The sequence below is a fragment of the Rhinichthys klamathensis genome, unplaced genomic scaffold (genome assembly GCF_029890125.1).
Source record: "Rhinichthys klamathensis goyatoka isolate OS25496 unplaced genomic scaffold, OSU_Roscu_1.1 h1tg000046l_1, whole genome shotgun sequence".
NCBI classification, from domain to species: domain Eukaryota; kingdom Metazoa; phylum Chordata; class Actinopteri; order Cypriniformes; family Leuciscidae; genus Rhinichthys; species Rhinichthys klamathensis.
The window spans coordinates 2,924,501-2,949,853 of NW_026606593.1; the positions used below are offsets into that span (position 1 = coordinate 2,924,501).

The 25,353-nt window shown below is 36.7% G+C and overlaps 2 protein-coding genes across 2 annotated transcripts; both read right to left on the reverse strand.

Moving 5' to 3' along the window:
* Window positions 1-1,383: 1,383 nt before the first annotated feature.
* casr (calcium-sensing receptor) lies at window positions 1,384-9,584 on the reverse strand. Its single transcript, XM_056247392.1, has 6 exons — window positions 9,340-9,584; window positions 7,959-8,265; window positions 5,821-6,660; window positions 5,475-5,705; window positions 4,684-4,807; window positions 1,384-2,541 (listed from the first exon to the last, which is right to left on the reverse strand). The coding sequence occupies exons 1-6, from the start codon at window positions 9,534-9,536 to the stop codon at window positions 1,397-1,399; spliced, it is 2,844 nt and encodes a 947-aa protein (XP_056103367.1). The 5' UTR covers window positions 9,537-9,584; the 3' UTR covers window positions 1,384-1,396.
* Window positions 9,585-14,576: 4,992 nt separating this feature from the next.
* Window positions 14,577-23,456, reverse strand: eif4e1b (eukaryotic translation initiation factor 4E family member 1B). The gene is made up of 7 exons (XM_056247290.1): window positions 23,413-23,456; window positions 23,111-23,202; window positions 22,878-22,973; window positions 21,088-21,151; window positions 19,726-19,839; window positions 19,379-19,518; window positions 14,577-14,962 (listed from the first exon to the last, which is right to left on the reverse strand). Exons 1-7 carry the CDS (start codon window positions 23,434-23,436, stop codon window positions 14,848-14,850), a joined length of 645 nt encoding a protein of 214 aa, XP_056103265.1. The 5' UTR covers window positions 23,437-23,456; the 3' UTR covers window positions 14,577-14,847.
* Window positions 23,457-25,353: the final 1,897 nt, after the last annotated feature.

A 25,353-nucleotide genomic window follows, 5' to 3' on the forward strand; every position in this document is an offset into this window, starting at 1 on the left:
AAGGCGAACAGCTATAGAGGAAGAGAAATTGCCGTTTTTTAATGCTTTGAAGTCGGGTTCTCTGAAAAGCATTTCTGAAAAGCAGTCGGATGTACTGTAGATATGAGCTGTATTACAGGATCTGTTCCTTTCCCTTTTTGCTTGTAATCTCTCTATGAACAAGGTTTCTTTGTATTAAAAACTGGCGAAGCATGATGGCACGCCTTTTTGAATGATCCATTGTGGTTTAAGAACAGTTTTCAAAAATGTAAGACTGGAAAAACTGGGAGAGAGGGCAACTCTCTGAGAAAACAAAGGAAATTAACATCTGAACTCTCTTGCTATATTAACATCGCCATTCGAGACACGATCACACTTGAGCTGATCTTGATCACCTCCCATTTTACAATTCTCTCCCTTCCCCCCTCTCTTCTCTCTCTCTCATGCTGAAATCACCTGAAATTCACCTGGTCCAAAAATCTATATGGTTTAATTGTTCACTTTGCTTACATTGCTATGAATGATTTATAAAACATCTGTATGCACAAAAAAAGCTTCCTAAATGCATCCTTTTTTAAAGAAGTCACTGTTCATCTTAAATTCAAGCACAATCAACTTCACCTACAGAATGGCAACAAAAATCTCTTAATTGTTCATCAGAAGTCATCAATGGGCAAGGGAATCCAGCGTGTGCATATGAGCACCAAAAATTGTTTATATGTTCTTAAGTTAGCATATGCATAAGAACATTTTCATGTCAGTTTCTACCTTTATAAATCCAGATTTACTTCTCACTTTTGGACGTAGAATAAAATCTATGGAATTTAGTATCAAATCCAATCCTATGTGCATTGTATAAATGAGGCCCCTGGTTCATGTACATTTATATAATTTTAAAATATCTGTAAAAATAGTGAATTTCTAAATAGGATAAAACCTTCAGGACAAGTATTTCGATTAACATATTACTGCTTTAAAGCAGTGTTTCTCAACCCTGTTCCTGGAGCAGGTTTAAAGACCTTTGGCTCTGGTAATATAAACAGGAGACATAGTGCAACTATTATCAAGGGACTAGAAAATCACATTAGACATAAATCAGGTGTTTTTGTTTTATTTATCTGCTTCTGTGTTACATTTAAGACATATAACAGATGCCTTAAAAAGAGTGACGTAAAAAGTGCCAATGAAAGACAACAAATGGCTTGCACGAAAATGAGTCTTTTCTTTTGTGTCAGTGAGTTCTTCTGGCAGGTCTAAGCATTGTTGACAGAGATTAGTCTGTGCCTGAAGCACAGGTGTTCTGGCTGTTTTCACATTTAGTGGAGGTTGATTCTAGAAAATGACTTTGGAGAAAAGGACTTTTGGAGACTGATACGACGGTTGATTATCATATTCTTTATCCAAAAGTTCTTATTAATCACTTCACCGAGTTCTTTCTAGCTTCCTCAAAGCTTAAGGAGAGACTGACTGTTCCACTTCCAAAGCTCACCCTTGGTTTCTGACTGTGTCTGCGTGTAGAGGGGGACTCTGTTTCATTCCCATTGGTCTTCATGCTGATCGATGAAGAGGGCGAGGAGGCAGAGGAGCCCCCCACACTGCCTGATCGCTTTCTGGAGGCAGAGCTGTGTCGTAGAGTCGCCTTCGCTGCTGCTTTGAAAGAATGAGCTGCTGTGCTACAGCGAACCTCCTCAGTTGTGTTCCTGGATGGTTTTAAGAGAATGATGTACACCTTGTTGAAAAAGATACAGGCTAGCAAACTGAAGCTGGAAGCCAGAATGGCAATGACCTCAACCGCTGAGACAAACTTGCCGTACGTGCTGAAGTACGCAGGGATGAAGGAGATCCAAACGATGAAAAAAATGAGCATACTAAATGTGATGAACTTGGCCTCCGTGAAGTTTTCGGGAAGTTTTCGAGACTTGAATGCAAAGAAGAAACAGATGGCAGCCAGCAGGCATGTATAGCCAATGAGGAATCCCAACGCCATCATGGAGCCCTCATTACAGGTGATGAAGATGATTTCATCAATGTCATAGTTTTTGTAACTCCCTGGTGGAGCATTGTACAACCAAACCACGCAGATCATCACTTGGACAAATGTGAACAGGAACACTAGTAAGAACTGCAGGTTCAGTCCCCACCATTTACGGTGAAGACTGGTGGGGATTTTGGCTTCAAACACTAGTAGGACACGATTGGTTTTAACAAGAATGCAAGAGATGCATAACACAAAGCTGATTCCAAAGGCTGGTTGCCGTACACGGCATGTCCAGTCCTGTGGTTCGCCTATGAATATAAGAGAGCTAGAGAAACAACAGATAAGCGAAAAAAGCAAAAGAAATGAGAGCTCTCGGTTGGATGCTTTCACAACTGGAGTATCACGGAATTGCACAAAAACACCCAACACAAAAGCTGTTAACAGAACCCCAAGCACCGCAAATAAGGTTAAAGCGATCCCAAAAGGTTCGGTCCAGGACAGAAACTCAATCTCCTTCAGAAAGCAGGAAGTGTGATTGCCGTTAGACCAGGAGTTGTTTGGGCATTTAGAGCAAACACTGGCATCTGTGGAGAAAATAAAATATATATTTTAATTGTCTTTCAGGAAGAAAATACAATATTCTGATAATTACGTTAACACTTTACAATAAGGTCTCGATTCTTAACATTAGTGCTTCAGTTAGTGCTTAACATTAGTGCTTAACATGCTTCAGTTAACAATTAAGAATACAGTCTTTACATTTAATAATCTTTGTTAATGCTGGTAAATAAAATGCAGTTTGTTCATGTCAGTTCAAAGTGCATTAACTAATGTTAACGGATACAACTTTTGATATTAAAAATGTAATTGTCAAATGTTCTAATTAACTATAACTACGACTACGTCGGGGTAGCCAACTCTGCTCCTGGAGAGCAACCATCCTGCAGACGTTGGTCCCAGCCCTGCTCCAACATGCCTGTAATTTTCAAGTAATCCTGAACACCTTGATTAGCTGTTTCAGGTGTGTTTGATTAGGGTTGGAACTGAACTCTACAGGATGGTAACCCTCCAGTGCTGTGTCCGAAATCGCCCCCTATACCCTTAAATAGGGCACTATTTGAGGGGACGGCCACTTGTAGTGGAGTCCAAAATGCTTATCGAGTGCACTCATTCAATCCCACAATGCACCGCATTAACGAGTGTATGCCAGTTTGCTAAATTCAAATGATTATTAAACAGCAAGCACAACCTATGCCAAAGCAGCAGCCCTTCCGGGACACTCAGTGTCCGAATTCACTCACTCGTCTACATTCACTCTTTCAAGTGGACTATATTAGTGGACTGATGTAGGGAATAGTGAATGAGGGTATAGGGGGTGATTTCGAACACAGCCCAGGAGTTTAGCTCCAACTCACCAGCCAGAACATTTCTAGTAGTGATGTTCATTTCTTGAATGAATGAATCATTCTTTTAAGCCCGTAACCGGTCGAGTCAATTCCCAGAATTGGACTGAATCAAACTTTAGTTCTGGGTTGATGACGTAAACACCGAATGAGCCAATGAGCTTGTCCAGACAGTTTATTGAACCAAAGAATCACTTTGAAATTAACAAATCAAAAATAACCTACTCAAAAAGAAGGAAACAAGTCGGTTCTAACTGTCAAAGTTTTCTGAGGGTTCATTCATTTCGAATCGATTCTTTGATTCAGTAAGTCATCTGGACATGCTCATTGGCTTATTTGGTGCAATACAATGAGATTGCGTTGTACTTCGATATGTGCTTGAGTCATCATCAACCAAGAACTAAGGTTCGATTCTGTGAACTGACTCGACCAGTTACCAGCTTAAAAGAACAATTAATTTAAGAATCAAACTTCACTAGTTTCTAGACATCCTAAATCAGATGCTGTCTCGTTTAGAAGGCTGCGCTTTCTGGAGGCCTCGTTCATCATTGAGGCCATATACAGATTATAATAATTTACGCCTCACAAGGAATAACGGTCAATTTTCCAATAGTAAGTTTTCTGAAATGAGACAACCTTGATGACGTACTCTGGAAGGCACAACCTTCAAGATGAGACAGTTAAACTCTCTTATATGGAAAGATATCAACCTTTGTGGCTCTACCATTGGAGACAGCGTAACGGTCAACTTGGATCACATATGCCTTATTAACCAAACACATTAAAGGCCTTGACAGCATTGAACTGGAGTCAAATTTGTATGACAGGATATCATATAAATGAATAAGAAGTGCCTGATGCTAAATCATACCTGTCACAAAATTCTCTTATAAAACAGCAAAAAATTTTACATCAATAAAAAAATTGTAATTGGAAAATATGTTGAACTAGATTAGCAGACAGGCTGTCAATTCATTACGTGATAAGCCGTTCTTCATAAAAACAGTTTATTCAGCATACTGAAGCCTCTCCTCCATTGACATCCATTAAAAAAAAACTCCTCCTGTGTCCTTTTTTGTGGCTATTCTCAAGGCTCTGTGCTTTGGAGGGACTCTGTCTGAAGACCTTGATTAGCTGGTTTAGGTGTTTAATTAATTAAGGGCTAGGAAGTCTCAGCTGGAAGGTGGTCCTTCAAGAGCAGGATTGAACACCCCTGCTTTAAGTCTTGACTCATGTTTGTATACTTTGATACTGTCTCTTTCCACCATTGAAAAAATGACTGTTCTAATAGATATTAAGTTGCTGAATTATTAATTTGCTAACCTTTATGATCACTGTACTCGCCATCTGAGCACTCTGTACACTCGAAGCAGCATGTGGGTTTGCCATCAATAATTCCTTTTCTGGTTCCAGGTTCACACTCGTCGCTACAGTTGGAAAATGGTACCTGGCAGAGAAAAGAGAAACAATGAATTGGCTCATGTAATAAAACAAGTCACATTTGCTGCTGTAAATGACTGGACAAGGATCCTTTGGGTTCACCATTAGTTAAAGGGTAAGTTCACCCAAAAATTCACATATAAACATTGATCAGCTAACATAAATAAAGCACATTAAATACGGTAAACGGAAGCTCAACCGTACTTGCATGACACGTGAGAACAAACCTCATTGTTTCGTGAGGAAGCTCAGATGTGTTGGCGTGACACAAGAATGAACCTCTCTGGTTCTCGCATGTAAAGCTTGAGTTTATTTAATTTGAGTGATCTATGTGCTCTGTTATTTTAATATTTAAAGCGATTGTGTCTCTTCAGAAGACTTTGATTAAACTACTCAATACATATGGATTTCTTTAATGATCTCTTTATGAACGTTTTGAAGCATCAGAGTTGTGGGTTAATAGACTTTCAATGGACGGTCAGATTTAACTTACATTAGCTTCATTTGTGTTTTGAAGATGAACGAAAGTCTAATGGGTTTGAAACGACATATGAGTGAGCAATTGATGACAGAATTTTCATCTTTGGGTGAACTATCGCTTTAATAAAAGCTAGGCTATTTGCATAACATTTGCTCTAATCTAAGTGCCAAGAAATTCGGGTACTGTTGCTTACCTCAGTAAGACGGCCGTTCCACAGTATTTTTGTCTTGTCAATGGAAAGTTTGGCCCCGTTCTTGTTATGTATGCTGTAATAACCAACTTCCTTAAATACAACAGACCCATCCTCAGGTGATCGATGCCAGTTTATGATGGTATAATTTGCTGAGAGCTCACTGCCGTTGTCAAAACGCACCCTCTCCCCCATGCTGTTTATGAAGTTGAGGTGTCTCAGCTGTTTCAGAACCTTTTAGAATAAAAAAAAAGAGAGGCATATGAATATCATTACATTTGTATGAAACTTTCCTACAATTGAGAAGAGAAGAGGGGAACCCATGTTGTCTGGTAAGTAAGTAACTCGCCTGCCATGCTTCAACTTTCCTAATGTCTGCACAAGAGCCATTAGCAAACAACCCTTTTCCAGGTGTGCAGGTAAGTATGTCCTGAAGTGCCTGTGCTATGGCATAAACAGCCACGTACACATTGTAAGAAATCCTTAGGTGCGTGTAGTCCAGGTACGGTGTCTCTACACTTGCAATGTCCTCTTCACCAGTGCACAGAGGTCTGAAACTTGTACTGCCATTTTCACTGTCCTCATTTCTTGGACTATCTTCTAGGTAACAGTTAAAAGTCTCCTCCCAAAATTCCCTCACAAATTCATTGTGGCTGGACTTCTTTGGATGGACTTGCTGTAAGAACTCTTTAAAGCCGGGTATGTGCCCAGCCCTCAGTGCAAAGCCAATCGTTCCTCCCATGACATCGATGTACTCTGGCTTGGCAACCAGGCTAGAGCTGGCCCATGCCTCACTCGCCAACCAGACCCGGTCTGTGACGTTTCGCCTCACCATCTCTTTAATAAGTGGCTCAACATCTGGTCCGCTAGCAAACACAGCAATGACCTTGGCGGTTGAGTTTTCGATGCGATCTGCCAGGCGGCGAATCTCAGCTTCATCAATGTATTGTGAAATTAAAACATTAAGATCGATGCAGATGTCCCTATGAAACATTTCATTCTCAAACTTTTCGATCCCCGGACGGCCATACTCATCATCAGAGGCGATAGCAATCACCCAGTTCCACTGGAAGTGGTCAATGATGGCAGCCATAGCAATAGCCTGATACTCATCTGTGGGGATAGTTCTCATGAAGGATTTGTACTGATTCTTGTTGCTCAAAAGGCGACTGGATGAAGCATAGCTGATCTGAAAGACAGTAGAGGAGAGGGACAGTTCATTTTAGATGCAGCTTTTTCAGAAAATGACAATTCATAGAGACAGACCATATCTGTCAAGCTCCAAAAAGGACACAAAAAAAGTATGGAGGTCTCATATGATATATATTCCAAGTCCTCCAAAGCCATATGATTTTTGTTTCTTTTTCAGCATTGAGGAAAAGACTTAAATTACAAATTTTCAATCAAATATGGCGCTTTCTGAAGCTTAATGTCGGGTTTGAGATGACAATGTCAAAAGACATGTGAGAAACAATGAGGTTTGATGTCATCGATGTTCATTTGACACATACGGTTCATCAGTTATCGTTATGGGTTAATAATTTTAGTCTGTTCATCACACTTTGCTATTGGCTTAAGAATACGTATGCCTTCTATAGTGTTGCATGGACTACTGTAACGTCTCAGACATTCGCAGCCATACAGGTACTTTCTTCTCCCTTTGAGTTTCACATAAAAAAATGGATTAGGTTTGGAATGACATAATAGTGAGTAACTGACAGAATTTTTATTTTTAAGTGAACTACTACTTTAAAGCAAGACACTACAGATAAAACCTTTGTTTTTTTCATGAATTGTTCAATTTTGAGATTGAGCTAATTTTCTTCAATAACAAGTAGAAAGGAAAAAAAGCATCCAAAGTACACATTTAAGTGCTTATTTTATTACACTTTATCCATTTGCATTATTAGATTTCAATTACAATACATAAAGGCTATTTTCTCAAAATTAGCCAGAAATCTCCACTTTATGAAAGTTTTTACTGAGGGGTTCGTTTATATATCATTCATCTGATTTATAAAACCTTTTATTCCTAAGTTTTTTTTCTGTTTTTCTGGTTGTTGACATTTTTTCTGATTTATGAAATGATAAAAAGAGGTATCCAAAATCCCCTCTGTAAAAACCTTTAATGTGTCAATAAAATGAAAAAATAATTTTGAACCTGGCTTTATCCAATGTTCAGAAAAGTATGCAAATTAGTGTATATTTAATGATGCATCATTGAAACATAACATTCCATAAACAACTGTACCTAATACAGCGATTAATAAACTAAGGAAGTATAGTGATATCTATTAGTTAAAAGTTGTACCCAATTCACCTGTGGTGTCTTGCCTTAAAGCATTTATTGAAGGTAATCCAGTAATGCAACTGTCTTTAAGATCTTCTTCCAAAATTAACTGATTCATAATACATTTACCAAGCCCATTTGTTACTTTTTAATTTCCCACAGAAACTACTCTAATTGATGTTAAAATGCAAAAGCACCTGAGGAATGTAGAAGAGGCCCACTAGGTCAGCCACTGCTGTAGACACTGCAGATCCAGACGCCCCAACCACTGCAATGGTTGATGGGATGTTCCCTGTGCAGTTACAGAACTCATCCAAGTTGAGCGAATCAATCTTATTCTGTGCAACAAAGCTTAGCGACGCCTCCAGGGCCTTCGAGACAGTGTTGCATGTGTCAAATATACGATAGCCAAGCGTGAGGTTTGGAAGAAGAGTAGAGCTGTTGTTGATCTCCTCTATAGCGAAGATCATAGATTGTAGCCAACGGAATCCACGAAAGTTATACCTGGAAAAAGAAAGTGTAGTTCTATAAAGACTCACACTTTGGGTCATATTTGTTTTTTACAGTAGTCAAGTTAAACAATAAGGAATGGATCTAGAATTGACTTAACGTGTAATTTGACACAAAAGAAAACAGGCTGTGAGATAGACATAAAATATGTTCATTAGATTGTACTGATTGGTATATGTAAGCTAACAAACACTAGCTAAGTACAGCTGTGTTTTCTTTTACCTCATACTAAATATGGCTTTCTATGCTGATTAAAGTTCTTAAAGGGATAGTTCACCCAAAAATTTAAATTCTGTCAATAATTACTCACCCGCATGTTGTTCCAAACCTGTAAGACTTTTATTCATCTTAAGAACACAAATTAAGATCTTTTTGATGAAATCTGAGAGCTTTCTCTCTCTGATGAACATTTAATTTAGGATTTTATTCACACTTAAACATTGATCAGCGAACATAAACAGAAGCTGAACTGAACCTGCTTGATGCGCGAGAACAAGCCTCTCGCTGAAGCTCAAACGTGATGCGTAACACGAGAATGAACCTTATTGGTTCTCGCAGGTCAAGCAAACATGCTTGAGCTTCTGTTTACCACTGATGTGTGAGTTGATCAATGTTTATATGTGAATAAAAGCCTAAATTGTCATATAAAGCAATTGAGTCTCTTCAGAAAATTTGGACTAATCCGCTCAATTCATATGGATTAGTTTAGGATCTTTTTATTAACTTTTTGAAGCGGTAGTTGTGAATTAGTCTATGGAGGGACATAAAGCTCTCAGATTTCATCAAAAAGACCTTCATTTGTGTTTCAAAAATGAATTACAGGTTTGGAACAACATGAGGGTGAGTAATTAATGACAGAATTTTAATTTTTGGGTGAACAATCCCTTTAAGAGTTGCATTTGCTATGGCTGTAAAATACATCTTTCCCCAAATACATAAAACGCAAAATTATGTGAAGGGTTAGTCATCAAAGTGTTGTGTTAATTACCAAAGGTCAGTTAAAAGACCTTGAAAACCACTTAAAAAAAAATAACCACATTTGAAAAGTTTAGCATGTTGTGTTTCTACCTGACACACTCAGTTGACTCTGGCCTTGCTGCAAGATCCTGGTCTTTGGAGGCCACCCCAAAGTGTATCGGGAAAAGCCCCCCCAGCAGTATGTCCCCTGTCTTCTGGGCCCTCTGATATGGGCCATAGGTAGAAATTACACAGCTGAAGCCCAATAGAACCAAGTAATGCAAGTAATACTTCAGTTGAAACCTCATTGCTTCAGTTGGTTTCTAATGCGGCCTTCATGGAGCAAGGTAGATGTTGGCAGGGCAGCAAGTCTTGGATTTTACACTAGTTTCTTCAATTCCTTCTTCAACCAGAATTATTATTTTTTTAAACCAATTCTTTAGTTGATGGAATCAACAGATATTGCAAAGTGTCAGATGCACCGACACATTTTTGAGGGGTGAAGGAGCTGGGGAGTCCACCCACATTGCTGATCATGTACGGGTTTATTTGCGGATCTGTTGATCCTTCAATTCCTTCCTCCAGTAAACTCCTCTCCTGTTCATTATGTGATGGATTAAGGAAACCACGGCCCATGAAAGGAATTTACAGTAGTTTGATTTTTGATTCGCCACACGGTGATTGGTTGAATGTTGAATATCCCTAAAGAAAACATAAAAGGGATACTTAATTGAACAAAACAGTAAAAACAATGAATGTTTACTTTATACTGATACAACAGTTCTTGAATTCGATTGGCCAAGCAGCAACAGTGCCCGTCCACTTTTTCAGCTGCCTTTGTCGCGATCCTCAGATTGGAGGAGGTTTTTTTGCAGAATCATAGATAATTTGTTTATTTCACCAGAATTTTGCTGTTGAATACAAGTATTTTTTTTTTTAAATGGCCTCATCATATACCATCAATTATCAATCAACTGACAGTAGGCCTGTCTTTAAAGGTTTGTAAGGTACTGTTCAAAATCAATTTCTTTAAGCATCACTGCGTTCATCTTTTTGCTCATTCCACACAGGCACATTCAACAGGGCTGGGGATTCTTCAGTGACTCTTTCTGCAGACTTGCTTGTGTGATATTATCCGAGGAGGAGGAGGCAAGGGAGGCAGTGCCTCCTTAAAAAAATTGGAAGAGTAAGTAACGAGAAGAAAAAAAACAGAAAAAAAAAACACTTGCTTTTTTAAAGTGACACGGTCCAACAGGGACACCAATGGATAAAGTTACAGTGGGAAGCAGCGACTCTCATTCCTCCTCTGAGCCCTTTGAGTTTTAACAGACCCCCTAAAATGTGCCGTGGGTTTGGTGGGGGTGACTGAGAACAAATGGGCAAAGTCACATGAGACTGTGGAAGAAAGACTAAGGAGGTGGGAAGACTAATTAAAAATAAAATAACATGAAAGCTTCTCGTGAAGTTAGCATCACCCTTTGAGACGCAAGTCTTACCTCAGTATCATCCTAATCTACATCTCTTTCCCTCTTCCCCCGTTCCTTCTCTCTCTCATGCTGAGATCACCGAAATTCACCCAAAAATCTATGGTTTAATGTGAATAATTATCAATTATCATTTTCTATCATTTGAAATGTCTCAGTGCGACTGGTACAAATGTCTCATTCTCCACAGAAGTAAACCAAAAGGTAATAACGTTTTTAAGAGTTTAGAGATAACGTTCACACAGAGGAGGGTTTGTCTTCCAGGCAAATGGCATCCGGCCCTCAAAAGGTGTCAACTCAAAATGCAAATTCCCATTGTTAGCAAATGTTTCCATGTGAAAGAAGTTTCTGTCTCGGTCTGAGTACTTAAAGAAAGAGCACAAGAGGCTGTAATGAGATCGGCCCATAATGTCGAGTGTCTTTTAGACACTCAGCATTATGTATTTCTTGAGCCAGGTACATCTTTTACTCTTTATCTCTGAGCATTTGATGTTATAGTATTGATTATCTTTGAACTGATTATGAAATTGGCATGATACATTTACCTGACGTAATAAATTGTTATGTTTGAATTAGTTCCAAATATTAGCCAGAACTGTAAAATCGCAGTTGGTGTGCCCTATGCTCCACTCAAAACTGAAATCTAGTCTGTTACTAATCTGACGCAGATTTGCAGTAACAATGGACACACCGTAATCTACTAAAGTCAATAATTTCATGATCTGTACGTTTTTTTTTAATGTGTCTGTGACATCACGACATCTCCAGTGTTTTCATCAGAGCTTTGATGACTGACGATCCAAAATTAAGTTCACTATTAAAGAACAGCTGAACATCCGTTAAATATAATAAACATGAAATTTGTTGATGTTCTTAGTTATTAATTTGGAATCAATGTATAAAAGCTATAAATTTGATGAGAAATGTTGTAAAAAAAATAGAACATTGATTTGTGTAGAGTCATGTAATGCTGTGACCTTTATAGAGTGATGTATGAGCTCAACTTGACCTTCCATGGTGAATGAAATAGAAATAATGTCACTGAATTAACTACAATTTGTAATATTTAACTTGTTTGTACTGTCAAGAGTTAATATTTTTAAACAACATTGGTCTAATAATGCAATAGAGCCATTTTATTTCAGATGTTTACACCTCGTGCAGAATTTAAATATGAAAGGTAGAGCTTGTATTTTTTTTAAACCTCAATGACGGTTTCACCGTGTTGGTGGATATCACAATTTTGTTCATTTCTGAAAATATCCGCATGGTTTCTCTTAGGTTGAGAGTTCCACATGACTAACCTTCCCACTGCTGGATCTCTGTGTGATACTATGGCCAGTTTAGAGTCACTTCCCAGGTGTAACGCTTCAGAATCCAGCTCATTAACTCTGGAAATATGCTCCAGCAGGATTTGGCTATTCCACAAAAAAACTGGTCAAGTCCCTGGAAAAAAGGTTAAGGGTGGTTTAACATTTAGAGAATGGGGTGCATCTGCAAATTCAGAGAGTATTGATGAATAAAAGTTTAAGTTTGAGGACAAATATGATACTCTTAATCTAGATTTTTTTGTACACTCTTAGAATGTAATCAAGTACAACAAAAATGCAATTGGCCTCATTCATGAAGGATTACACAAATGTCTGTAAATCATTCGACAAACCATTTGTCCACAAATTGTTGGAATAATTTAAGAATAATTCATGAATCAATGGCAAATGTGCTCAAAACTCTTTAAATACATGCAAAACATGCCAGCCTTCATGGTATAGTGAACCCACACACAATGCAGATTTAAAATCGTTCTCTCTGCAACGTAGCGAGGTAGATCAGTTATTTGCACATTATTGGCTTTTCCTTGCACAAAGGCAGGCATCACAACTGAAAATATTTTTAAAAGGCATTATATAATTCATATTGCATTATAAACCCGATAAGTATTAAAAACAATGCAGAACAAAGACACTTACCTTAGTAACAAAAGCATCAAGTCCCAAATTCCATACAAAAAGAAAAAAGCCAGATCTCTTTACACAACACCTAGTTAATATTAGGACAAACAATTTACAACGGAAACAACCAACTGTTGGTAGTGCTGAACCCTAATTTTGTGAATCATTATTCTCTCTTATTTGCCTCTGCTTTGAATGTTAGATCATTTTTTGAGTTCCTCCATTAATGCTGAGTGCTGTGACTGTGTGTGCTGTTCCTATGAGAAGGGTTAAACATTAACCAGAGACATCAGTCCATTTCCTCTGGCTGGTTTTGGTCATCCTGTGGTCACTCCTATTTCACTCACCTCCAACAACATGGCTGAAATATTAAAATGGTCACCACACTTCAAACCCAAAAGAATAAAAGGTGTTCCATAATGCAGATTTGCACACAAAAACAAAACAAAAGTGAGCCTAAAGCTGAATGTCTTAGCAGAAATATCTGATTTCTTATGGTGAAACAAAGACCAAAATAATAAATAAAATAAAAACTGTACCCAAAAGTAGCTACTAGTTTTTCCTCCTTAATTTTTAGGCAATTAGACACTATTTACAAGTGAAAATAGCATATTTTCTTTGCAATAGATGCGATTTAAACTAAGTGCAAATATATATATTATAGATGCTATTTACACAGTGCAAAGCTGTAGATGCCATTTACACTAAGTGAATATAGTGATATATTGTTTTTACACTTTGTAGCAGAAAGTGCAAAGAGTTGTTAGATACTATTTCTGGCGGATACTACTTGCACCTCAGTATTGTTGTACATTAACAGGATGCAGTAATAGTGTAAATGACTACATTATTATTTGGATGAGACCTTATTTGGACAACACCTTCCCCTAACCGATAATAAACAATCGTTAGGCACTTTCCACTTTTCAAATATTTTCTATATTTTTATTGAAAATAAATGATAAATGAAAAAAAGACGCATTCGAACTCGGGTTTTTTAATCTTGTGTGGCCCAACCAGACATTGGTGGGCAGAGTTAGTGTAAATTGCCTTTGCCAACAAGACCGGCTCTTTACACTTAGTAATTGGCAGGATCATAACAAGCAAGCACTCAAAGCACACGCAAGCTTTGTTTTGAGGATTTAATATAATTCAACAAATGGTTACTGTTGATGAACCATGCCTTTCTGTACCAACCCAGGTTCATTGACATATCCATGATTCCTTTTTCCAATGTGGTGCAGCGAGTGACCAATCATCAGTCACTAAAGCCATTTCACCAGCACAGTTAAATGCTGAGAAATGCGTTTGAAACAAAAAACTACTATATTTTAATTAACACGCTCAGAGCCTTAAGATTAAGACTCAAATTCCTTTAAACAAAGAAATGTTCTGGACAGAAACTTAAAAAGATTGGGAACAACTTACAATAAGGTTTCATTAGTTAACTACTTTAACGAACTAAGAATGAACAATACTACTACAGCATTTATTAATCTATGTTAGTTCATTTTCGATTAGTAACATTAATGCACTAACATGAACAAAAAATTTGGTTATTTCATTCAAATTAAAAAAGATTAATAAACACTGTAACAAATGTATTGCTCATTGTTAGTTAGTACATTAACAAATGAGACCTTATTATAAAGTGTTAATGAAAGATTAGCTTCTACACTCCAGGTAACTAATCAAAAAAGCAACTTTGTGACATTGATAACACCAGTACGCCGATAACTCACAAAAATCAGCTTATTGAAAAACTCCATAATACCAAAGGGTTGTTCCTGGTTTCTAATAAATCAGAAATCACACAACATGCTCTCCATCCATCCGTACTTCTTTGAAATGAACAGTGCAGCATATTTTTAAGACTTGTTTTAACTTAAAGGATAGCCAAAGCATTTTTGCACACATGCATACAGCCATAGAAACATTTGCAAAAGTAGATCATTTTAATTTTCAAAAAAATAAAATAAATAAAGTCTTAGCATTTTACAGCCCTTCAACACCACAAAAAAGTACAACTAAAACATTTACAAAGTCTTGCATATTATCAATGTGAATATAAATGCCACAAGTTACAGCCACACAAAGTAACAAAAACATGAATACAAGAATACTCATCGTATACCAATATAAACATCTAGGCCCCTGCAACAGTATCAAACTAAAGCCCACTTTTAAACAACAAACTTGTTTTTGGTTATGGAGTTGCTCTTGGTTGCAGTGTCTGCATGGGCTTGATATCCAATGACAAGTTTCTGCGGGAGTCCAAGACTTTCTTTATACTTTTGACTGAAAGGGAAGCAATATGAGAGAAGTGAACAACTTGTAGAGCAGACAAGTCTTCTTGGGAACCTATACTTTAATTAAAGGTTCTTTTATTGGCAACTATGGTTCCATGAAAAACATTAAACATCCATGGATCCTTTTCATTGCACAATCTTTATAGTGAAAAATGGATCTTTAGTTTGTAAAAATTATTGTAAAAAGGAAAAAAAGATGATATTCTTTTAAAAACGGTTCTTTAAGAAACCAAAATGGCATCACATTGATCAGCTTATTGAAAATCAGCTTATTGAAAAACTCCATAATACCAAAGGGTCGTTCCTGGTTTCTAATAAAATGGATCTTTAGTTTGTAAAAATTATTGTAAAAAGGGAAAAAAAGTAGAAATTCTTTTAAAAACGGTTCTTTAAGAAACCAAAATGGCATCGCTGAGGGTCCAACATTTAAAAATGTAGTGAGTGTGGAACGTCACCAAAACTCGGTTTATCGGTTTATCGGTTCAACGTCACACTAAATACTGACACACATCAGGTTCATGTACTGATGCTTTGGTGGAGAACGGCCGACAGATCTGAGAACAGCAGGGCAATTCCATGCAAAGGTCATCTTTACCATGAAAAAATAAAGTTTTAACCAAAAGAACAAAACCCTTTTTAAGTTGTCCATTTAGGTTTGTAATATACTGTATTAATGTGCTTTAACAAAAATTAAGAAAATTGCCTTGTTTATCCACCAGATATGAGGTGAGCAACAATGCTTAAATTACATTTTCAACCAGCCATATTTCATGCTTTCAAAAAAAGGTATCAAAGACCCCCCTTTTTAAACTTTATTTTAACAGTAAGCATTTTGCAGAAAGATGGAGGCATGCCTGAGAAATAAATATACTAATTTGGTCATAACAGCACTGCCTGTTGAATTTATAAGGGCTGTAATAAAGAGGTCTTGACGCTTCAGTGCACTGTCACATCCATAACGTTTTAAAGGTTTAGTTTATTTAATATGACAATTATAAATGCAAATAACTTGAAACTTTATTTACAAAGCTAAATTATGTTTATGCCTATTAGGATAGACAATTCATCTCACTACTTTGCTCTTAACAACCATAATAATGCGTTATGGACGTGACCGTTACGGACGCTTCATATTAAATCATGCATATGACTGTGATCTGTTTCAAGACAGAAATGATTTTGGCCACTTCATTTCAAGTTTTGTTTTTTAGAAAGACTTTATTTAAAGTGAATTTCGTTTTGTATAAATTGTATCTTTATTTTAAATCAAAGTTTCATCAACCATTTGCCTGGATTTAATAAGCAAATATAGCATGGAGGTGCGATCACTTGCAACACGTAAACTTGAGCGCGTCTCATAACTGAACAGAAACTCAACGTATGCCTCTCAGATATGTAGCCTATCTATAGAAAGATTGCAAAGATCAAAACGAAAAGAAATAGGCAACTCTCTGATTGTGTAATCTGTATGTGCTTTTTCCACCAACACGTCCCTTTAGGCTCGGTACGATCGCGCTGACAAAATAATAATAATAGGCTAATAATATTGCGTCAATTATTTTGTCAAATCATTTTTATACGAAATAAAATGTGATGATTTTGACTCGCGACTGTGCATTAAAATCCATAAACTGGCCGAAAACCGTGCGATCATTTAGACACAAAAAAACGTACGTTTTTTGTGTCTAAATGATCGCGTTACATGATTAGTGGCTCACATCTACGGACAATAATATCCATCGGTTCACCTGACTGTGGAGGAAACCTGTGATTTGAACTCCTATATGACAAACATTAATTGTTTATGTATTTTATTTTGACTGTCTTCCGTAATAGTCTCTGCTTTAATGTTCCGTCTATGTGTTTATAGTAGCCTATTCACGTCCTAGTCGAGAGGCGTCCTGCAATTGCGCGAGGAACCTGATTGGTTTAGGCGCGAAACAGGCGCCCTCTAATTCGCTCGCGCTTACTGAAATACATAAATCAAATAAATACCTTCACCCTCATCTTCTCTTATTGTCAATTATTTTACATATTGAATTAAGATGTACAGTAAGATCCAAGCTAAAAAAATAACTAATTCATAATTGGGGGGGGGGGGGATCTTCAGAATCATTTCAGACAGTCTTCTTAATGTGAAAACACAGCCATTATGCATCAACAAAAGTGCCATGATGGTTTGATTGTTGATTTTCCAAACAGATTCTATGTATTTCAGACACGTCACATCCATAACAGGGTTTTTGTCACATCCATAACGCTGGTTTTTCCTCATAATACACTTCATAAAAATATATATATTTTAAACATTTATATTTTTATGTTCAGCTAAGACCCCTTCATCATGTGGATAGCAATATTTATACATTGGATTTAAAAGTTCACAGACTTTAAAGGAAATCGAACAGTATACCAAAAACTCTTGTCATTTCCCGTCACATCCATAACGCATGCATATTTTCCTTTTTTGGGGGTGCTTAAATATATTTTAGAAAAACATATTTTGCCTGTCAATTCCCCAGATTGGGTGCTCTGAGAATATGCATTTCCAATTTAAATATTGTAAGAAGTTTTTTTTTTCTGAGACATTTCACCTGTCATTATGAGTTCAAATGTCACATCCATAACGCTGGAATTACCCAGCACTCTTCTATCTACAGTAGCAAATGTTTACTTCTGATTTCTGTGGTCTGCAAGTGAAGAGTGCTGCGCAAGGCAAGTACTAGGGCTCGGTTCAAAATATTGATTTCTCAATTATAATCGATTCTCATTTTGATGAACCGATATCTATTCTTAAATCCCAAGAATTGAGCTTTTAGTCCATGCTGTAGAACTGCACGATTGATCGAAATCTCGATTCAAACACCTACACGATCTTATTCCTAAATGACAACGATTCACCTGTGTCTATTAAACCTCAAATCTGCGTTAGTGCTGCAGCTGATCCAGAGAAAGCAGTTTTGTTTAGGTATGAAACAGCTTCACAAACAGTCTTTTCAACATCACAGTATGGTTATGCGTTACAAATACTCAAATTAATTCACAGAAGTACTGAAATAAAAGATTATATTTCAGATATAAACACTGATGTCTATTGAGGCTATTAAAATAGAGCAGATCACCTTTTGAAAAAACTTGACGCTTCAAATGAAGATAGTTGTTACGTTAGTAGGTGGCGACAAGTGACTTTAAATTAATCCCTTGATTGAGTAATTCAATGACAAATACATTTAAGCTGATTCATCCAGTATTATTTATATTGAAACAAGTGATGTCTTCATGAGTGAGTCATTGAATCCTTCATTCAAAAAATTACACTTTTTCAACCCATGAGAATCGTATCTCTATTTGCAACAAGAAAAACTAAATTCTCAATTTATCCAGAATTGTACAGCTCTACTATGCTGTTTTCAGTTGATGAAAGAACAAAACTTAGTGGCGTGCCATAAATTGGCCATGTACTGTACCTGATACATCCCAAATTAATCAACATTGAATTGAAAGCTTGTGAATCAAAATCTAATCATGAAATGTGTCAATGCCCAACCCTAGCAAGTGTGCCTTAAACAATATTAAACCCTAATGTGCTCTGACTATTATTTAATAGAAAATGCTTTAGATCAAATACTGTTTAGACTTTAGATTCAGACCACTGGGAATCTCGCAGCTGTACAGTATATCCTAGCAGCGGAGGACTGCAGGCTGTTCCCCATCCGTCTGATATGATGGATAATTAGCTTCATTAGGTTGCTAGGCACAAATTCCTTTCTCATGATCATTAATGTTTACAGCACCATGAGTGGTCAAATGCTCACATCTGGCTCTGCCTGACATCATTCAAAAGATGTTCAAATCTATTAAATCAAAAAAACTCACGGATTCAAATACACGCATATCATAATATGTCAGATGTAAGCCCTCATTCATATGGAAGCTTGTTTGCGCCACCAAAAAAAAAAAAAAAAAAAAAAAAAAAAAAAAAGGTAATTGCAACTTTTAAATCCCACAATTCTGACTTCTTATCTCACAATTGCGAGTTTTCTCACAACTCGGACTTTAAAACGCGCATTTCCGAGTTTATATCCCAATTCTGAGACTAATAATTTTGAGAGTAATAAATTCCAAAGTGCAAAAAAAAAGTTGTTTATATTTCATAATTATGACCTTTTTCTTTATCAAAATGCTGAGATATTAACTCACAATTGTGTAAAAAAAAAAAAAAAAAAAAAGTTGGGAGATAAAAGGGTCGCAATTACCTTAGGTTTTTTTTTTCGTGGCGGAAACAAGCTTCCAGACATGAATTCATATTGTCTGATAAATAAATAAAGCAGAAGTGTTGGCCATAAAAAGCAGGATTTAACAGCTAATGCATATGTTTATACAATAGAACTAAAAGCATGCTTACCCAATGTATGTAACGGTCTCACTGTTCTCAGCATTGGAGGTCCAGATGGCAATTTTGTCCCCTTTGGCACGGATATTGATCACACTTCCACAGATATCCCGACTGAAGGGGCCAAAGCCCTCTCCAATAAGACACAACATCTGCCACAAGAACAAACGTATGATCATCATATATTTTACTGTAGTTCAGGGTTTAACAAAAACAGCACAAAGTAATTAATATTTTCAAACACACAATGATAAGTTCTGATAATTTATAATCAGAAAGAAGAGAATTTTAACTTTTTCCAACAGACAAACAATTAAATCCAAAGGTTAAATAAAGCAAGCTAATATATTGTCTCTGACCGTTTCCAGCCAGAACCGGTCAAGTTCAGTGTGTCTATGCTGCTTGGCTAGAGTAATCAACCAGCGGCCGCCACATTTATTACTTCTGTCTTCCCACATGGGCTCGATGCCATCCTGTAAAGAAACAAAGAACATGCTTTACAAAGAGTCACTGTGGAAGTGTAATATAAATGATTCAATTACATTTCTTGTTGAGAGCAAATAGAATTGCATTAACAGAACTAAATGTAGACAGCTATGATTTAAACTGTAAACAGTACTTCAGTCATTAAAGGGATAGTTCACTTTGAAATAAATTTTTGATATGTTTTAGCTTACCTCAAGGGCATCCAAGATGTAGGTGTCTTTGTTTCCGCAGTAGTTTCAATTTTGATATTTTTAGGTCAAACCGTTCTTGTCTGTCAGTCATATAATGCAGGTCTATGGTCACCACCTCAAAGAGCATGCACAGAGAAGTCCAAATTAAACATGATTTAATGACTCGTAAATGTAAGTACACATTGATGGCCTAAGACACGAAACGAGCGGTTTGTGTGAGAAAATGAACAGTATTTATATCGTTTTTACCTCTTGTAACGCACAGACCGAAGCGCCCGCGCCCTCAGATCACTTGGACGTGGCTGTGTTTACAAGAGGTAAAAACGATATAAATACTGTTCGTTTTCTCACACAAACCACTCGTTTCGTGTCTTAGGCCATCAATGTGTACTGACGGTACTGATCCATTTTTGCGACACGACTGAAGCGTGGTGTCGCACCCTCTCCACATTTGTAAGTTGATGCGCGTTCCTCAAGTTTACCGCTATGGGCGTGGTTTTGACCCAGCGGCCAGTCTAGAACAAAGGCCCCTCGAGAGACTACTTCTATTGGATAGACGCGTCGCGTTTGACGGATTCATTTACATAAAGCTGGGCATCGGCCAGCTTTTTGACGCGCAGCATTTTTCCAAATGAAGCGCCGCCTTCCCGGGATGCTTTGCGGGCGCGTTAAAGTCGCGTGACGTCACCCATAGGAATAAAGTGGAGTGCGGCGCGACTGAAGTGTCGCACGGACAAGTGGATCAGTACCGTTACATTTACGAGTCATTAAATCATGTTTAATTTGGACTTCTCTGTGCATGCTCTTTGAGGTGGTGACCATAGACCTGCATTATATGACTGACAGACAAGAACGGTTTGACCTAAAAATATCAAAATTGAAACTACTGCGGAAACAAAGACACCTACATCTTGGATGCCCTTGAGGTAAGCTAAAACATATCAAAAATTTATTTCAAAGTGAACTATCCCTTTAACGGGACAGATATGCACAATGTTAAAAACCTAAAGAAAAGTAGTAAGAAACCAGTTACACCATGTTCACCTTAAACATAGAGTAGTCACAGCCAGAGGACAGTTTGCTTGGCAGCTGTATGTTGTTGTATAATCTGAAACAGTTGAAAGTCAATCAGAAAAACATTTTTCAGATGAAGTTGACAAACACCTTAATATTTAGTGGAGAACTCAAATGTAAGAGTGCATTTAGTCTGTCAAGTGTAGAGGTTAAGGCCTCCCGGTGAGGAAACTGAGATAGGGCTGAACGATTTGGGGAAAATACACAAATATGATTTATCAGATTATTTTAAATGTTGTTTTTTCCCCCCAGGAGCTCCAGGTTTGCTGTGGGTGTTTGAAAAGTTGCTTAATTTGGCCAAAATGCCATATTGCAATATATATATATATATATATAAAGTGATTTGAACTGTTTAAATGATAAACATTTAACATCCCATATTGCTGCTGCTTCGACACCCAGGAAGATAAAAAAAAAAAAAGACGAAAAAGTAAACAATCTGATACCATTTTTTGAAATGTTAATTTTTTTTAAAGAGCGTTCAATATCGATCATTTAAATCAGCTTTTTTTCTATGTAAATAATTAAAATATACTGTGAAGAAAACATTGGTTGCTTTAAAAATATAAAGAAAGAAAAATATTAGTTAAATCCTAAGCCTTTTAAATGACTTAAAATACATGATGCAATAATGCTCAGATAAAAAAAAACTGATAGCAAATACATCTTATTGCACAATACTGGTAAAATTAATAACGTAATAGTATTTGGGTGCCCATTGAGTCATTTTATATAGTAAAAAAAATATATATTCATTAACAAAAAAAGTAAAAAGTCATTCAAAAATTTAATGATTAACCTGTCCTGCAGAGGGGGCCAAAAGCCTGGCGATTGTAACCTTTTACCACACATTTTGAAATCAAATCCTTGAACTATATTTAATTCAAAAGTTCCTATCGAAATGTGTAAATTGTAATGGAGTGAGTAATTATAACTGTAGGCCTAATTTTTAAAGAGTACTTCACCGCTGGCAAAATGGGCTTTTGAAATCAGTGCTACCTGACTAGAGAAAATAAAGCAAGCGCTATTGTCTTCATTTTGTCAAATAGGGAAGAAAACTTCAACACTCATAACACACTGGGCATGTTAACCAGAGTCAAATACCGCCTTGCTTTGGGAGGAAATCCTGCTTAGCAAACTTTTAGTCAATGGTGTCGACTTTTGTTACTGAGTGCAAGAATTCAAAGAGTAAACGTTTAGCGAGAGTGAGTTATTTCCAGTTTCCAGGCATTCAGCATGTTGTAGATATGGAAATGGAGAGAGTATGGAGATATGGAGAGAGTATGGAGATATGGAGAGAGCACAGCGACGGAAAATCTGAAAAACCTCTGTGTTTGTAATCAACATTTCAAACTGGATGACCACGAACACAGTGTTTTATGTCAAACGGAGGGGAAAAACTGAAAGAAACAGTTGGTCCGTCAGCAAAACCCTGTCATGTACAGGGTTTACAGTGCTCATTTTTGCCATAATGCTGTTAAAAAAGTGTACATAAAGTATGATAAAATGCAGTGATAAACTTAACCTTACAATAACTGTTCTGTTAATAACCCAGTCAATCCGACTGCCCATATTGTGTTTATGACTCTCACCCTCATTAAATTTGGGTTTAATCACAGTTATAATTATGAGGGGGTCCTTGGAGAGTTTTCTACCCTATAAGGGCTCCCTGACTCCAAAAGTTTGGAAACCCTTGTTCTCCAAGCAAATGGACAACTGGGTTTGTTTGTCTAATTGCAAACAAGTGACCGTGAACTTACGCCCAGAAGTCCTCAACTGTGTCGAACCTGGTGATGAGCCTTAGATTGTCTTGCCACATTTTGCTCTTATCGTGCTTGTAGAACCAAAGACCCCATCTACACACAGTACAAAAACAGTACAACATGACACAAGGAACAAGAAAAGAGCAAGTTAATCAGACATGGTAGAGAGTGAACGAAGGAACGCTCAAGTCTCGACAGATTTTCAAACATAATCAGCCTGAACAACACACCTGTTTTGTAAAGGGTGTTTTATACAAGGGCCCTTCAAAATGTTTGTTTCAAATTTCTTTTTCTCCCCCTTCCTCCTCGTCACTTTGTCAATCTGGTAAAATGTAAAAAATATATGATTGTCGGGGCACAACCACATCATTACGGTTGACGCCGTTAAACTTTTGACATGAAATCGCTTCAGTAAATGAACAAAGGTATTTAAATGTTATTTCAGGCAAACCAACACAAACGTTATTAGATTATAAAACGCGTACACGTTTAAATGAGTACTTCGGTTACATTTCGTAGGCTTTATGCTCACCAGCTGTACAGCGCAAGACGCCATGATGTCAATCCTGTAGCGCGAGACTGATTGAGCTTCGCGCACAACGCGCTCGCATTTATAAGTTCAGAAATTTTAAGATAATGATTTTGAAAGGAAAATATTTTTTGACATTGGGAATTATTGGAAACTCACCTACCACACTTTCAAAACAATATACAAAAACAGTTGTTGTTTTTTAATCATTTTATAACACCCCGGCCTTTGGCCATGTTATAGAAGCCTAATTTTACATTAAATCTCTTGTTTGGTAAAAGGAGCCTTTATTTTAAACGTTACTTGTAACTTTTCTAACAACTAATGGCAGGTGTGAAGTTGTGGGACATATTTTGTCTCATATCAAGGTGAATGGGTTTGTGACATCCAGTGCAGTGCGTTCATCTCACCACCAGAGGTCTCTGTCAACCGCTATTTGAAATGGGGCTCTAAAATGCAACACAACATATTCACACAATTTAATATTTATTCAAAATCCCTTTTTGTGAACTTTTGTTGTTGCAGTTCTGATCACCAAAAACTATGTTAATAGTATTAGTTTTTTTTTTTTTTTAAATAAAGGCCTGATGTATACCAATAGGCTATGAATTTCTCTGATGATAGCTAGAATATAATATATTTTAAAATATTTTAAAACATTACATAAAAATGTGTTTCAATATAATTTTAATATGCTATATTTGTAAAAATATAATAGATAATATATTTAACATTTTTTAGATATTATACATATTAAAAATATATCAATTGTATTGCACAAATACTTTACTATACTTCTTAGTTCATGAATATTTTTTTTCAGTAGCACATTTATTTTTTTAGTAATGAGTGAAACATTTGCCTATAACAATATAATATAATATAATACAATATAATATAATAATAGCCTATAAACAGACTGTCAGTTTTTTATTAACCAATGAACTTTAGTAGTAGGCCAATAATATAGTATACATAATTTACATATTAATACATCCAACAACAACAAAAAACATACCAGAGTGTACAAACCATTGATTAATTAATAATAATAAAATATATATTCATTAAAGATATGACCAGTCTTTCTTGCTTTCTTATTGACAATTGTTCTCCTGACAAAACAGACTGTCAGTTTGTCCTTTCTGCCACATTGTTATGTCAGTAGGTGGCGACAAGTCATATGAGTGAATGATTGACTCATTTTGATTGTAAAGCGCTTTGTGTGTACGGTGTACAGTTGTACATTCATTAAAGGAGCTGTATGTAAGAAATTTATTTCAATTAATCATAAAATGGCCCTGAAATGTCACTAGACATTAAGAAATCATGTACATTTCATATACTTATATCACTGACAACAGTCTGGCCAGGATATTGTCATTTAAAAAGTGCAGTTGCAGCCCTCAACTGATGTTGATGTTGTCATGTTGTGTTTTGGTCTGATGCTCCACCCTCCACCTATCTACCAATCACGAAGTCAGTAGTGTTGCGGCATCCGGGTTGCCAGCTCTGCTCTAGTTACCACAGCTGCAGCTCGTCACGTTCCTGCTGGATCCTGCAGCCGATCTGGCAACCTCGAGTCAGGGAGGAGGGGGAGGGGATACACCACTCTACAGTAATTTGAAAGTGATTGCAGTACTAGTTTTGGCCACAATCTTACATACAGCTCCTTTAATTCAACTGATTCGTTCAGCCATTGATTCATTCACTCATGCCACATCAAAAAGGTTACTGGTAAATTTCCTTCAAATTCTTGATCAGTATGGCCTATATAAGTTTCATTAATAACTTTCAGCTAGTCATTAGGTTGCATTGTTTTCATGCAAATTATTACTGGATCGATTTAAAATACCATATCAATGTAGGATCATGATATGGTCTATTCAAATACCACGAATAGGCTATCATCCTTTTCACACACTGGTTAACTCCCTGTAAATT